This window comes from Oncorhynchus mykiss, chromosome 24, assembly GCF_057628025.1.
Source record: "Oncorhynchus mykiss isolate SJ-2025 chromosome 24, ASM5762802v1, whole genome shotgun sequence".
Lineage (NCBI taxonomy): Eukaryota > Metazoa > Chordata > Actinopteri > Salmoniformes > Salmonidae > Oncorhynchus > Oncorhynchus mykiss.
In genome coordinates, this window is record NC_143045.1 from 3,125,185 (window position 1) to 3,141,961 (window position 16,777).

The 16,777-nt window shown below is 44.2% G+C and overlaps 1 protein-coding gene across 1 annotated transcript in view; it reads left to right on the forward strand.

Moving 5' to 3' along the window:
* Positions 1-15,933, forward strand: part of LOC110503540 (glutamate receptor ionotropic, kainate 4-like) — a 433,335-nt gene extending 417,402 nt beyond the window's left edge. Inside the window, exons 16-21 of the mRNA XM_036961231.2 lie at positions 300-473; positions 1,725-1,890; positions 2,645-2,870; positions 3,533-3,661; positions 6,669-6,787; positions 10,905-15,933. Coding sequence (XP_036817126.1) covers positions 300-473; positions 1,725-1,890; positions 2,645-2,870; positions 3,533-3,661; positions 6,669-6,787; positions 10,905-11,306 — 1,216 coding nt within the window. The 3' untranslated portion in view covers positions 11,307-15,933. The remainder of the gene's footprint in view (positions 1-299; positions 474-1,724; positions 1,891-2,644; positions 2,871-3,532; positions 3,662-6,668; positions 6,788-10,904) is intronic.
* The last annotated feature ends 844 nt before the right edge of the window (positions 15,934-16,777 follow it).

Sequence of the window (16,777 nt, forward strand, 5' to 3'; positions counted from 1 at the left end):
CAGGTTTTTAGAACTTGGATCATCCTACAAACACGGTAATATACCGGAAGCTGTCATGGCAGCTCAATGCTGCATATTTAGTAGCTTATAAGGCTGCTTTCACTCACAGCAGACAGAAGCAGGTGTATGGGAGTGTATACCAGCTGACCCAGGGGGACTGAAAACCACGTTACACCACCTCATGGGATTCAAGATTACTTTGTGCTTCGCTGACTGTTTCAGTTGTTGTTTCCCCCCCCCCTCTAATTTCTCTCACTGTGTGCCTGCGTTCATGTCTGTGTGTCTGCGTGTCTGTTTAGACTCACCCCCTACGAGTGGTACAATCCCCACCCCTGCTTGAAGGGGCGCTGTAACCTCCTCATCAACCAATACTCGCTGGGCAACAGTTTCTGGTTCCCCGTGGGGGGGTTCATGCAGCAGGGGTCCACCATCGCCCCCCGCGCCCTCTCCACGCGCTGCGTCAGTGGAGTATGGTGAGTACAATAAAAAATGATTCTCACATTCTCCTTCCCAGCACAGTTCCAGCAACTATGGTGGATGTATAACCAAGGTACCGCTCGGTTTGGCGCAGTAGTGTGGAAAAGGGTAATAGTGTACTCATTCAGTCACACTTAGACACTTGTATGCATACTGCATGTGTATCCGTCTCGAAACTTCCACACTATCTTGCAGACCTGAACCGTACTTGTAGCCCGTGGCCTTGACCTCTCTACTGCGGTTTCAGGGATATCAAAGTAACATTTTGATCATGTAATTTGTGTGCCGGTGCTCCAATTAGCCTGCCATCTTGGCCCTGAGTATTTCCTATTCAGGTCACGTGGTCATGGAAAACGCAGAGTCTGATACTATACCTGATACCGTGCCGCCGAGGTAGTCTGTGTGTGAGTCTATACCTGGTAAGCTATAAAAACAAAGAGTAGCACACTGTATATGAATAACCTCACATTCATTTATTGGGTAAGAAAACACCAACGTTTCAGCGTCACTGTGCCATCTTCAGGGTGACAGAAGGCACAGTATACCTGGTAGACACTGAGGTTGTCTGTGTGAGTCTATAGCTGATACTCTACCTCTGAGGTAGTCTGTGTGAGTCTATAGCTGATACTCTACCTCTGAGGTAGTCTGTGTGAGTCTATAGCTGATACTGTACCTCTGAGGTAGTCTGTGTGAGTCTATAGCTGATACTGTACCTCTGAGGTAGTCTGTGTGAGTCTATAGCTGATACTCTACCTCTGAGGTAGTCTGTGTGAGTCTATACCTGATACTGTACCTCTGAGGTAGTCTGTGTGAGTCTCTAGCTGATACTGTACCTCTGAGGTAGTCTGTGTGAGTCTATAGCTGATCATGTACCTCTGAGGTAGTCTGTATGAGTCTATAGCTGATACTGTACCTCTGAGGTAGTCTGTGTGAGTCTATAGCTGATACTGTACTTCTGAGGTAGTCTGTGTGAGTCTATAGCTGATACTGTACCTCTGAGGTAGTCTGTGTGAGTCTATACCTGATACAGTACCTCTGAGGTTGTCTGTGTGAGTCTCTAGCTGATACTCCACCTCTGAGGTAGTCTGTGTGAGTCTATAGCTGATACTGTGCCTCTGAGGTAGTCTGTGTGAGTCTATAGCTGATACTGTACCTCTGTGGTAGTCTGTGTGAGTCTATAGCTGATACTGTACCTCTGAGGTGGTCCCAGTCGGTACGTCTGACTGCTGCTCCCGCTGTCCCTCCAGGTGGGCGTTCACCCTGATCATCATCTCGTCCTACACGGCCAACCTGGCTGCCTTCCTCACTGTCCAGAGGATGGAGGTGCCCATCGAGTCAGTGGACGACCTGGCTGACCAGACGGCCATCGAGTACGGCACCATGCACGGGGGCTCCACCATGACCTTCTTCCAGGTGAAGGGCACACACACATGGACACACACACACGGCCCCCTCCACCATAATAGATGACCTGTCACTGATCTTATCTTAGACCCTGTCACCTCACTGTCTGTCCCCCTCTCCGTCTCCACTGACCATGACTTATCTGTTTCCTGTCTGATTGTCAATATCCTCTTCCCCCTGAAGGAAAGCTCAGTGCTGCACCTGGAGAGATAGGCAGTGTGGGTCAGCCACTGACTTTCCCTGTCTGTCTATGTAGTTGGCCACAAAGCAGGGTTTCACCTGTCAAAGAGAAAGAGAGAGGGGGAGAGAACGACAGAGAGAGACGGAGAAAGACAGAGAGAGGGACCAAGAGAGAAAGACAGAGACAAAGACAGAAAGAGAGAGGGAGAATCAGAGAGAGAGGGAGCTCATCTCTCTCCTTTAGATTCCTATGAGATTCCAGAGCTCAAAGCATGCCCTCAGCCCTCAGATCAGACCATATTGGGCTCCCAGTGGCACAGCAGTCTAAGGTACTGCATGTCAGTGCAAGAGGTGTCACTATAGTACCTGGTTTGAATCCAGGCTGTATCACATCCGGCTGTGATTGGCAGTCCCATAACAGCGGAGCACAATTGGCCCAGCATCATCCGGACTTGGCCGGAGTAGGCCGTCATTGTAAATAAGTGACTATTTAGACGACTTGCCTAGTTAAATAAAGGTTCAATAAAAAATGTAGCAATTGAAATCTGACCGTGCTTCTATGACATGTCCCCCTATATCATAGAACTCGCGCTACCAGACGTACCAGCGCATGTGGAATTTCATGCACTCCAAGCAGCCCAGTGTGTTTGTGAAGAGCACGGAGGAGGGCATCGCCCGCGTGGTCAACTCCAACTATGCCTACCTGCTAGAGAGCACCATGAACGAGTACTACCGGCAGCGCAACTGTAACCTCACCCAGATAGGAGGTTTGCTGGACACCAAGGGCTATGGCATCGGCATGCCAGTGGGTAAGTGGTGGGAAGGGGATGGAGGAAAAGGAGGGGTGGGTGGGCAGGAGGAGAGAGTATCAATTGTAACCTCACCCGGATAGGCCTGTTGGATACATCGGCATCGCAGTGGGTAAGAGAAGAGACATCATTTACACGACGCTAACTGTAGCGGGCATCTTTTTGCCAAATGTATGGGTTTTCTCTGTTCGCTGTCCTTAGTGCAGTGTTTATGAAAAGGAAATGCTGTCACTACCTCGGTTTCAAAGTCCATGAAAAGTGGAGCAAACTGGAATGAGTGAAATTATTTAAAGCCACTCTTGGTGTGGACTGGAGTTTGCTTGAATAATCTATATTTCATTGTTCAAAGTCAAACCAACAAATGCGTTGGTCTTTGTCTTTGAAAAGTGTTACCCAAACCGTTCCCCAGAAACCCCTAGCCTAGAAACACTGCCTCAGAATACAGTGTCATAGGTCATAGGAAGGTTACAAATCATAGGTCATAGGAAGATTACGTTTACGCACTCACATATATAGACTAGCACTTGTAAACTGCACTCATCATAATGCATAAAAACACATGCTACAGGAAACTTTCCAGGAATTTAACTATATGTTCACTCATTGACGAGATGGTCTTTGCAGGGCTGTGACCCTCTGTGCATTCGGCTGTTCCTCCTCAGGGTCAGTGTACCGGGATGAGTTTGACCTTGCCATCCTCAAGCTGCAAGAAGACAACCGTCTAGAGATCCTGAAGAGGAAATGGTGGGATGGTGGCAAGTGTCCAAAGGAGGAGGATCACCGTGCCAAAGGTGCCTTCACCCCTCCATCTTTCATTCTCTCTCTAGCCATCCATCCTTCCCCCTTGTCCTCCCCCTTTCATCTTACTCACCCTATTTAGACTGGTTAAGTGTCAGGGTCACTGTGATGCTGACTATGGTGTGTGGGCGTGTGTGCGTACGTGCGTGCTTAAATCCCAGCCCCTCGTGGCACGCTTGGACAGACTCGGGTGTAGGAGCAAGGTGGTGGTGCTGATATTTGGCAGTCACGTACACAGGATTGCAGTGCGTGGCCTCCAGATTGTGGGCCTGACAAAAACTAGGGCACAGCAATTGGCTAGGTACTGCTTTGTTTCAGCTGTCGTGGGCAGCCTCACTGTCTGGAGGAGGTGCTTTCTGTACCATTGAGTGCCATGCATACAGGGACCTTTGAAATGTTTGGATCCATTTTTTGTAAATTTGATTGATGGATTCAAATAAAGTGTGTATGTGTGTGTGGGGTCGTGGGCATGGGCATGTGTGTGTATATACAGTGCATTCGGGAAAGTATTCAAGAGCCCTTGACTTTTTCAACAGTTTGTTACGTTACAGCCTTATTCTTAAATAGATTAAATAGTTTTTTTCCTCCGCTCAATCTACACACAATAGCCCATAATGACAAAGCAAAACAAAAAAAATGAAATATCACATTTACATACAATACCAGTCAAAATTTTGGACACACCTACCCATTTAAGGATTTTTCTTTGTTTTTACTTTTTTCTAAATTTCAGAATAATAGTGAAGACATCAAAACTATGAAATAACAAATATGGAATCATGTAGTAACCAAAAAAGTGTTAAACCAATCAAAATATATTTTAGATTTTTGATTCCTCAAAGTAGCCACCCTTTGCCTTGATGACAGCTTTGTACACTCTTGGCATTCTCTCAACCAGCTTCACCTGGAGTGCTTTTCCAACAGTCTCGAAGGAGTTCCCACATATGCTGAGCACTTGTTGGCTGCTTTTCCTTCACTCTGCAGTCCAACTCATCCCAAACCATCTCAATTGGGTCGAGGTCAGGTGATTGTAGAGGCCAGTTCATCTGCTGCAGCACTACATCACTCTTCTTCTTGGTCAAATAGGCCATACACAGCCTGGAGGTGTGTTGGGTTATTGTTCTGTTGAAAAACAAATTATAGTCTTTCAAAGCGCAAACCAGATTGGATGGCATATCACTGCAGAATGCTGTGGTAGCCATGCTGGTTAAGTGAATTCAAATAAATCACCCCCACACCATCACTCCTCCTCCATGCTTCATGGTGGGAACCACACGTGTGGAGATCATTCGTTCACCTACTCTGCGTCTCACAAAGACATGGAGGTTGGAACCAAAAATCTTAAAATTGGACTCATCTGACCAAAGGACAGATTTCCACCGGTCTAATGTCCATTGCTCATGTTTATTGGCATAAGCAAGTATCTTCTTATTATTGGTGTCCTTCAGTAGTTGTTTCTTTGCAGCAATTCAACCATGAAGGCCTGATTCACGCAGTCTCCTCTGAACAGTTGATGTTGAGATGTTACTGTTGCTTGAACTCTGAAGCATTAATTTAGGCTGCCATTTCTGAGGCTGGTAACTCTAATGAACGTATCCTCTGCAGCAGAGGTAACTCTGGGTCTTCCTTTCCTGTGGCGGTCCTCATGAGAGCCAGTTTCAACATAGTGCTTGATGGTTTTTGCAACTACACTTGAAGAAACTTTCAAAATTCTTGAAATGACTGACCTTCAAGTCTTAAAGTAATGATGGACTGTCATTTCTCTTTGCTTATTTGAGCTGTTCTTGCCATAATATGGACTTGGTATTTTACCAAATAGATTTACCATCTTTTGCATACCACCCCTAACTTGTAACAACACAACTGATTGGCTCAAACACATTAAGAATAAAGAAATACCACAAATTAACTTTTAACAAGGCACAGCTGTTAATTGAAATACATTCCAGGTGTCTACCTCATGAAGCTGGTTGAGAGAATGCCAAGAGTGTGCAAAGCTGTCATCAAGGCAAATGGTGGCTACTTTGAATAATTTGATTTGTTTAACACTTTTGCATTTCTGCCTGATTCCATGTGTTGTTTCATAGTTTTGATGTCTTCACTATTATTTTACAATGTAGAAAATAGTAAAATAAAGAAAAACCCTTGAATGAGTAGGTGTGTCCAAACTTTTGTCTGATACTGTAAGTATGCAGGCCCTTTACTCAGTACTTTGTTGAAGCACCTTTGGCTGTGATTACAGTCCCAAGACTTCTTAGGTATGACGGTCCAAGCTTGGCAAACCTGTATTTGGGGAGTTTCTCCAATTCTCTGCAGATTCTCTCAAGCTCTGTCAGGTTTGATGGGTAGCGTTGCTGCACATCTGGGCCTGATTGGTGGAGTGCTGCAGAGATGGCTGTCCTTCTGGAAGGTTCTCCCATCTCCACAGAGGAACTGTGATACTCTGTCAGAGTGACCATTGGGTTCTTGGTTACCTCCCTGACCAAGCCCATTCTCCCCCGATTGCTCAGTTTGTCCGGGCAGCCAGCTCTAGGAAGAGTCTTGGTGGTTCCAAACTTCTTCCATTTAAGAATGATGAAGGCCACTGTGTTGTTAGGGACCTTCAATGCTGCAGACATGTTTTGGTGCCTCAACACAATCCTGTCTCGGAGCTCTACAGACAATTCCTTTGACCTCATGACTTGGTTTTTGCTCTGACATGCACTGTCAATTGTGGGAACTTATATAGACAGGTGTGATGCCTTTCCAAATAATGTCCAATCAATTAAATTTACCACAGGTGGACTCCAAGTTGTAGAAACATTTCAGGGATGATCAATGGAAACAGAATGCACCAGAGCTCAGTTTCGGGTCTCATAGCAAAGGGACTGAATACTTATCTAAATAAGGTATTTCTGGTTTTTATTTTTTTGAATCTCTTTCCCTCTCTCTTTCTTTCTTTCTTTCTTTCTCTCTGTCTCTCGCCCTCGCTCTCTCCCTCTCTCTCTCCCTCCCTCCCAGGACTAGGCATGGAAAACATAGGCGGTATCTTCGTGGTGCTGGTGTGCGGTCTCCTGGTGGCCATCTTCATGGCGGTGCTGGAGTTTATGTGGTTTCTGCGGCAGATGCCCGGAACAGAGGTGAGAGAGGGCTATTTTACCTGCATCTGCTTTGTCTCCCTCTCCCCGCCCTGATGCGCTCTTCTCCCAGACCCAGCTCAACTCCAGAAGCAGCAAGCCCCATGAGCCCCACTATGCTGCCTCACACAGGTTGAAGCACATAGCTTCCTATCCCTGCCAGCCCCTTGCCAAGTGTGCGCCATTCCTTTCATTTGCCTCTGAGACCTCTGCCAAAGATAATACCTCACATACACTATCTATCTGCATGCCTTTATGTAGTAGACCTCAGCTGTCTCCACTGGTAGTGAATGTGACTGTAAATGCTGTGCTTTTATTCTTGAACAACCTCAAATCAGCCCGCTTTGAATTCATTTTTGAACAAGACGTTGTTTCATGGTTTGGAAATGATTTAATTTCAGTTTCTGCTGTATTTTTCTGTGATGTTTTTCTTTACGAAATATGACTGTTTTCAATTGTTCCCGATACAACACTGTGATATAAAAAATATATATCTAAATAAACCAGCCTGTGTACAGAAAAGCCCATGCCACCTGACTTATTTTTTGGGGGGACTAGGAAACAATCAAATTAGTGTGTGTGCACACAAGCTATCTATCTATCTAAGTGTGTATCTGGAATGGCTTGTTTGATTTTTGTCAGTTATAATGGCATGGCTCATGGCCCACGCAATGCCTCTGTAAGCTTGTTCCCTTCTATTACATTGCACAAAGGGAGATGCCATGGCCAAAACAGTTAGAAATATGTACTGTGTGACTACAGCTAACTGTGATGTGTGGATTATCATGCCTGTTCTCCTCGCCCTGTCTTTGTCTAGTCCACACTGACACTGTGTGATATCATTGGGAGAGGAAGACAGAGAGGAGACGGGCAAACCAGCACAGACATTTAACGCAATAAGGAAAATGCAGGGCAGGGATTTGTCTTATGTTACGAGGATGAGAATGGCAAAATGTATAATGTAACCAGTATTTCACAATAATTTCATATAATATATAAGAATGCGAAAGGAAAACACTACATGACCAAAAGTATGTGGACACCTGCTCGTCGAACATCTCTCTCCAAAATCGTGGGCATTAATATGGAGTTGGTCCCCACTTTGCAGCTATAACAGCCTCCACTCTTCTGGGAAGGCTTTCCACTAGATGTTGGAACATTGCTGCAGGGACTTTCTTTCATTCAGCCACGAGCATTAGTGAGGTTGGGCACTGATGTTGTGTGATTAGGCCCGCAGTCGGCGTTCCAATTCATCCCAAAGGTGTTCGATGGGGTTGAGGTCAGGGCTCTGTGCAGGCCAGTCAAGTTCTTCCACTCCAATCTCGACAAATTATTTCTTTACGGATCTCGCTTTATGTTCGGTGGCATTGTCATGCTGAAACAGGAAAGGGCCTTCCCCAAACTGTTCCCAAAAAGTTGGCAGCACAGAATCTTCTAGAATTTCATTGTATGCTGTAGCGTTAAGATTTCCCTTCATGGAACTAAGGGGCATAGCCCAACGTATGAAAAGCAGGCCCAGACCATTATTCCTCCTCCACCAAACTTTACAGTCGGCATTATGCATTGGCGTTCTCCTGGCATCCGCCAAACCTGGATTTGTCCGTCGGACTGCCAGATGGTGAAGAGTGATTCATGACTTGGCTTTACACTACTCCAGCCGACACTTGGCATTGCACATGGTGATCTTAGTCTTGCGTGCGGCTGCTCGGCCATGGAAACCTATTTCATGAAGCTCCCGACGAACAGTTATTGTGCTGTCTGTGCTTCCAGAGGCAATCTGGAACTCGGCAGTGAGTGTTGCAACCAAGGACAGACGATTCTTACGCACTACATGCTTCAGCACTCGGCGGTCCCGTTCTGTGAGCTTGTGTGGCCTACCACTTCGCAGCTGCTCCTAGATGTTTCCACTTCACAATAACAGCACATACAGTTGACAGGGGTAGCTCTAGCAGGGCATACATTTGACGTACTGACTTGGAAAGGTGGCATCCTATGACAGTGCCACGTTAAAAGTCACTGAGCGCTTCAGTAAGGCCATTCTACTGCCAATGTTTGTCTATGGAGATTACATGTCTGTGGATGAAATTGCCAAATCCACTAATTTGAATGTGTGTCCACATACTTTTGAATATACAGTGGCTTGCGAAAGTATTCACCCCGTTGCCATTTTTTTAATTTTGTTGCCTTACAACCTGGAATTAAATTTGATTTTTGGGGGGTTTCTATCATTTGATATACACAACATGCCTACCACTCTGAAGATGCAAAATATTTTTTATTGTGAAACAAACAACAAATAAGACAAAAAAAACAGAACTTGAGAGTGCATAACTATTCACCCCCCAAAAGTCAATACTTTGTAGAGCCACATTTTGCAGCAATTACAGCTGCAAGTTTCTTGGGGTATGTCTCTATAAGCTTGGAACATCTAGCCATTGGGATTTCTGCCGATTCTTCAAGGCAAATCTGCTCCTTCAAGTTGGATGGGTTCCACTGGTGTACAGCAATATTTAAGTCATACCACAGATACTCAATTGGATTGAGGTCTGGGCTTTGAATGGGCCATTCCAAGACATTTAAATGTTTCCCCTTAAACCACTCGAGTGTTGCTTTAGCAGTATGCTTAGGGTCATTGTCCTGCTTGAAGGTGATCCTCCATCTCAGTCTCAAATCTCTGGAAGACTGAAACAGGTTTCCCTCAAGAATTTCCTTGTATTTAATGCCATCCATCATTCCTTCAATTCTGACCGGTTTCTAAGTCGCTGCTAATGAAAAAACATCCCCACAGCATGATGCTGCCACCACCATGCTTAACTGTGGGGATAGTGTTCTCGGGGTGATGAGAGTTCTCGGGGTGATGAGAGTTGTTGGGTTTGCGTCAGAAATAGCAATTTCCTTGATGGCCAAAAAGCTACATTTTTGTCTCATCTAACCAGAGTACCTTCTTCCATATGTTTGGGGAGTCTCCCACATGCCTTTTGGCGAACACCAAACATGTTCGCCAAAAGCAATGGCTTTTCTCCTGCCACTCTTCCGTAAAGCCCAGCTCTGTGTAGTGTACGGCTTAAAGTGGTCCTGTGGACAGATACTCCAATCTCCCCTGTGAAGCTTTGCAGCTACTTCAGAGTTGTCTTTGGTCTCTTTGTTGCCTCTCTGATTAATGCCCTCCTTGCCTGGTTCGTGAGTTTTGGTGGGCGGCCCTCTTGGCAGGTTTGTTGTTGAGCCATATTCTTTCCATTTTTTAATAATGGATTTAATGGTGCTCCGTGGGATGTTCAAAGTTTCTGATCTTTTTTTATAACCCAACCCTGATCTTTGTCCCTGACCTGTTTGGAGAACATTATATTCATGGTGCCGCTTGCTTGGTGGTGCCCCTTGCTTTGTGGTGTTGCAGACTCTGGGGCCTTTCAGAACAGGTTTATATTTTCTGAGATCATGTGACAGATCATGTGACAGATTGCACACAGGTGGACTTAATTTAGCTAATTGTGTGACTTCCGAAGGTAATTGGTTGCACCAGATGTTATTTAGGGGCTTCATAGCAAAAGGGGCTGAATACATATGCACCCACCACTTTTCTGTTTTTTTATATTTTTTATTTCACTTCACCAATTTGGACTATTTTGTGTATGTCCATTACATGAAATCCAAATAAAAATCCATTTAAATTACAGGTTGTAATGCATCAAAATAGGAAAAACGCTAAGGGGGATTTGGCAATGTCAGTATTTAACCATCAAGTACCATATAGAATGTTGTACAGTTGTCTATTTTTCCTTGAAACCCCTAGGATGTTGTGATATTTTCCCAACAAACTTAATCTTAAGTTCTTTTATACGATATTGTCAGACTTAAATGTCCAGTACATCCCACTCTATCCTATTTGTGCAGCTGTTGTCTGTCCTGCATGGTGTCTGTCAGTCGGAGGACCACTTTGGAAACAAGCGTTTTAATTCATGCTTTCAAGTGATATCGTCTGGGTCCACATTGTACATTTTGTTGTATTATGTCTATTACCCAAAATACTTTTTTTTTTTTTAATTCAGCCTGCCCGTCAGTCTCTGATCTTGCAGTGTGTCAGTGAGATCTCCCGGCCTCTCTCTCCCTGTGTGTGTTGCAGCTGTCGGTGTGTGAGGAGATGCTCCGGGAGCTCCAGGGGATCGTCCTGTGCCGGGACAGCCTACAGCTGAGGCGTCGGCGGGGGACGACCATGCTCCGTCCTCGCCCCCTACCCCTGGAGGAGCGCCGGGCGCGGGCTGCTGCTGTCAGCTTGAGCAATGGCAAGCTGTGTGGCGCTGCCGCCGGCCTGCCCCTCTCCGAGCCCTTCTCCCACAGACTGGCGCAGGAGGCAGCTCTGGTGGCGCGGGGCTGCAGCCACATCCGCATCTGCCCCGAGTGCCGGCGCTTCCAGGGGCTGCGCGGCGTGCGTCCCGGGGGCGGCCCCAGCCACGGAGCCTCGCCAACTCACAGCGAGGAGAGCATAGAGTGGGAGAAAGCAACCAACAGTAGCGAACCCGAATAACAAGGAAGCACCCCCTTGACCTAGACAACCCCTTTACCTACCTAGACCACCACACACCCACTGTACTACTGTACCCAGTAGGCACCCCTCCACAGGGGCAACAGGGAGCATCATGGGAAGGTCATGTGGTACTGTGACAGGAGCTGCTTTGGTCCTGGTGCGTTTGATGTTGGAGGACAGCGGCTGGGGCGATGGCTTTGGCTGTGGATATTTTGAGCGCGTCCCCCGTGGAAGGGATCTTTGAGCTCTGGAATGATGCCCTGGGCTTAGAGATGGAACTGCCATTGGACATATCCATAGAGACTACCAGAGGAAGTCCGTGAGAGGGGACACAACCTCTCTGTATGGGCTGTCTGTCTCGAAGGCCCTATGCCCTGTCTAGGATGTGAAGGACACAGGTTATGGGGCATTTGTACTATGCAGTATTTTCTGTCACTCATTGTGCTAATTGTTGATCTGTTTTTAAATTATTTCTCCTTTTGTTGTGTTCTGGACATTGATCATATTGTTACCATTCTATTGTTCTCTGAGACGATACGATGTTTTCTTTTCCCCAGTGTGTACAGTATTGCCTTTTCAGAGCTACAAACAGAGAACACATAGAAAAAGACGTCCAATGCAGCATCATTCTTTGAATACTTTGTTTTGTGTGTGAAAGTGCCAAAAAATGAAGCTGATCTTGAACGATGGGCATCACGGCCTTGAGACAACGACGACAAAGAGAACCGAAGATAAAAACAAACACAATGACTTGTTTTATAATAGTGATTATATTCTATACAAAAATATGTTTTAGATGTATTTCTGAAAGACCGCAATGCATGTCAGCAAGTGGGATGCTGATGATTGGAGGGGAGAATGAGTTTCCCGTTCAAACAATTTGCCCAGAGACAAAAAGAACCCCAATGTAATCAGAAATAGTCATCATTCATTCCCTTTGCTCATGTGTGGGACCTGTCTCTTGATATTGCCCCCAGATCACGGGTCATTAACACTAGATACCACAACATACCACCATTTTGAGTTTCTTCCCATTGCCCACTGTGGTATACAGTCTCATATGAATCCCATATACTGTAAGTGATTGATATGGGTTCACTATTCCCAATTTGTCCTCTCTATTCCATCTGTTCAACACTCTCTCGTCTTTGTGCTGCGCTATTGCCTTGACATGACCCAGACCCACTCTCTGCGGCGTGCACCATACACTCATGCACACGCGCAGGAATGCACACACTCACACAGGCAGGCACAAAGGCATGCGCGCGCACACACACAGACACTACATACACAGTACACACAGGCAATGCAGATAGTCACACTGCAGAGGTAGTCATACTGAGATGGTGGCACTGGGGAAAAATTCAACACATTCCAGAACCAATTAAAACTGAATGCTCCCGTAAATGTTTTTACAGGAATTTCACTTTGATTTTTAAAGACTCCGCCCCAAATTAAACATTGTCTTACGCTTTCATATGTATGAGGGGTTTGAAGTCTTTCCTGGATCACCATCTGTTTTGTAAATTCTGCAATATGCATTGCAAAAGATTATATGGAGCCTACATTAATGGGAATAATTGGGTATAGGCCTACGGATTTCCCATTGCTTACAAACTTCAATTTTGGGGTAAGCTGTCCCTCTAACCATCAACAGAGACCCTCATTGCAAGATCTGGGTCGTATTAATTAGGCACCAAACTGAACAAAAAGGGGTGAAACGGGGAGGGCCTACTTGAACTTCTCCAATCAGAAACTTAAAATGGAAGTGTTTTCCATCACATGCCCTAATGAATACGACCCTAGTAATGAAATCAAGGCCCGATTTGATTTGTGGAGCAAAGCTGTTCTTTCTCCGTGTGTTCATTCAAGTTGATTTATTCAGTGTACCGTATCGAAAATTCATCGATGTAGCATATAATGTTACTCATTTCCTGGATGTTTTATAAGTTGCTGGTGGTGTCCTTGAGATTTGCTGTTTTGGCTGTGCTTTTCTACTAAATGGACTAAAATGAGTGGGCGACAGTGAACAACTGTGGCCTGTCTGTCAACATTAGGCTTTGATGGATCCGTCTCCTTGACAATGCCCAAGGGGTGTGCCACTCATATGTCAAGAGTGCCTGAAACCAGGCCATCTTGACAAAGTATTTGATTGGAGGCATCCAGGTATGTCAGGTTCATTTGTATTTGTCACATCCAATCTAAAATCTGGATAGACTCTTTCAGCATTTGAATTGAATCCACTAGTTAGTTGATATCATTCATCTCTAAAATTGCTTTTCAAGGCATCTATACAGCGCGGCAGTCAAACATTCCCCATAGTATATGCGTTCTCCTGCCTTAGTGTAGGCGGCTGAAAAACCTAGGCCATACATTTTTACAATTATGATAATGAAACGACTAAGCAGATCGCTTAGGTTGGGTCAATGAGAATCTGAGACTGGAGAAAGAACTGTTGTCTATTTTCATAATGCCTTCATCTATATCTCTTGAGCCAGCAGGCCACAAATGCAAAAGATCTCTTTTAGAACAGTGGTATTCAAACTTTTTCAGCGGGGAATCCATTTTTTCCGCCAGAATGTCTGGGGACCTCGTTTTTTTCCCCCAGAGAATTTCTCGCGACCCGACCTCAAATCTAATGACGCAACCTTAAAATCTGTACATTTAAATTTTTACATCAATAAATAACCTTCAATTCATTGCACTTTCATCTCTTATAAAAAAATAAATAATAAACCAATAAACACATTTACTGAATAAAATTATATTTTCGAATTATCTTTCTCAAAAACATTTCTATATTGTTCCATACAATAATCTGTACACTAAATTGTTTGTTCCTAAAAAAAATCTACATGCTGATTGAGTGTACAAAACATTAGGAACACCTGCTCTTTCCATGACAGACTGTCCAGGTGAATCCAGGTGAAATCTATGATCCCTTATTGATGTCACTTGTTAAATCCACTTCAATCAGTGTGGATGAAGGGGAGGAGACAGGTCAAAGAAGGTTTTTTAAGCCTTGAGACAATTGAGACATGGATTATGTATGTGTGACCTTCAGAGGGTGAATGGGCAAGACAAAAGATTTAAGTGCCTTTGAATGGGGTATGGTAGTAGGTGCCAGGCGCACCGTTTAGTGTTTTAAGAACTGCAACGCTGCTGGGTTTTTCATGCTCAACAGTTTTCAGTGTGTAGCTAGAATGGTCCACCATTAAAAGGACATCCAGCCAACTTGACACAACTGTGAGAAGCATTGGAGTCAACATAGGCCAGCATCCCTGTGGAACGCTTTCGACACATTGTAGTCCATGCCCCAACAAATTGAGGGCAAAAGGGAGTGCAACTCATTATTAGGAAGGTGTTGCTAATGTTTTGTAAAAAAAACATTTTTTTACATTTTACCTACCCCACTGCAGCAACCCCAACTTTGAATACCACTTTTTTTTAAAGGTTCTCTCACTTCAATGCTAGAAAATCACTAGTGAATTAATTTAGTAGCCAATGTCACCACATTCAACAAATATGAAGTATGCCCCATTAAAAGTCCCTCAATAATACCAAATATGGTGTTGTAATTTAACAATTCCTTTACTTGTGGTATGCAGGGCCATTCTATTCCTTAGTTTCATTTTACAAACGAAATCATCATCTGGGATCATCATCTGTTTTCAAAGGATTTGATTTCTTCTCAAATGTCTGTTCATTTTACCACTAGAGACCAGTCCGACATGTTTCCATACAATGTGAATACCCGTAAAATAAATTATGTTTTTTGGTTTACAAGAGGTTTTACCCTGTGAGTGAAGTTGTCCTGGTTTTTGATGTGTAACTATTCTCTGAGAAATGTTTTCTGTACAGTGTGTTTGTTTTCGAGCTTCTATGGATACAGAGAGAGGTGGTAAAGAATAGGCTGTACAGAGCTCATTGTTATATCATACAGAGGCTATAGTGTCAATGCACATAATCCTCTTATGGACCATTGTTGTCATAAGTGTGTAAATACAGAATGCTCAACCAGGGTTTCCCTGTGGAGGTTCCAGGGGCTCTCTATTTCTACAAGCCCTCAGCCTAACCATCAAATTTAACTTGTGGGAACACATCCACACATCCATATACAAGCACATACAACTACAGGCATGATGAGTAATGATACATTCACATATTCAAATTAGCAGGTTTTCTATAATATCTAGTTGTTAGGTCACAGAGATTGCGTCCTAAATGGTACCCTTTTTGCTATTACCTGCTCTGGTCAAAAGTAGTGTGCGCTATGTAGGGAATGGGGTGCCATTTGGGACGCAAACTGAGACAACGTGGGGTCAGCTGGATGAACTCCCGGGTTTAGTGGGATTCTGTGCACCTAACATTTATGCACGAAAACATTCATAGACATTAAATCAAGCCTAGTTGAAATAAGATAGCCAATTACCTTGAAGGCTAAAGGGAGTTGAATTGGAATGAAGAGGAATCGTCATGTAGAAGAAGTAGCACTCAGACTTTCACTGGGAGACCTTGGGTAGGATGGCAGGATTTGGCTGCTATTTTATATGCTTTATTTTCTTATGTTGTCATTTTTATTCCACTATAAATACATTTCTTAAAACATAAACCGCCATTCTGAGGATTTCCTGGTTGTTATGTTGTCTTTATTGAACATTGTAAGGCCATGCAACATTTTAACATGAATGGTGGATACAGTGGCGGTCATAGCCGTTTAAGATGAGGGAGGACGTTTTGTTTTTGCATGAGCATGGCCTGATTTCTATTACAGCATACTGGATGACTTCCATTCATATTCTATTCACCCAGTTCAATGTAGCATCGAGCTACTACATGATACTAAAAATGTTATTTGACCATAATGAGACTATGAGTGATAGTTTACAACGTATTGTAACAGTCAAAAGTTTGGACACACCTACTCATTCAAGGGTTTTTCTTTATTTTTTACTATTCTCTACACTGTAGAATAATAGTGAATACATCAAAACTATGAAATAACACATATGGAATCATGTAGTAACCAAAAAAGTGTCAAACAAAACTACATTTATTTTAGATTCTTCAAAGTAGCCACCTTTTGCCTTGATGACAGCTTTGCACACTCTTGTTATTCTCTCAACCAGCTTCATGAGGTAATCACCTGGAATGGATTTAAATTCATGCGGTTGAGCCAATCAGTTGGGTTGTGACAAGGTAGGGGTGGTATACAGAGGCCCTATTTGGTAAAAGACCAAGTCCAAAAACAGCCCAAATAAGCAAAGACAAACAGTCCATCATTACTTTGAGGCATGAAGGTCAGTCAATCCGGACCATTTCAAGAACTTTGGAAGTTCCTTCAAGTGCAGTCGCAAAAACCATCAAGTGCTATGAGAAAACTGGCTCTCATTAGGGCCGCCACAGAAAAGGAAGACCCAGAGTTACCTCTGCTGCAGAGTTCATTAGAGTTACCAGCCTCAGAAATTGGG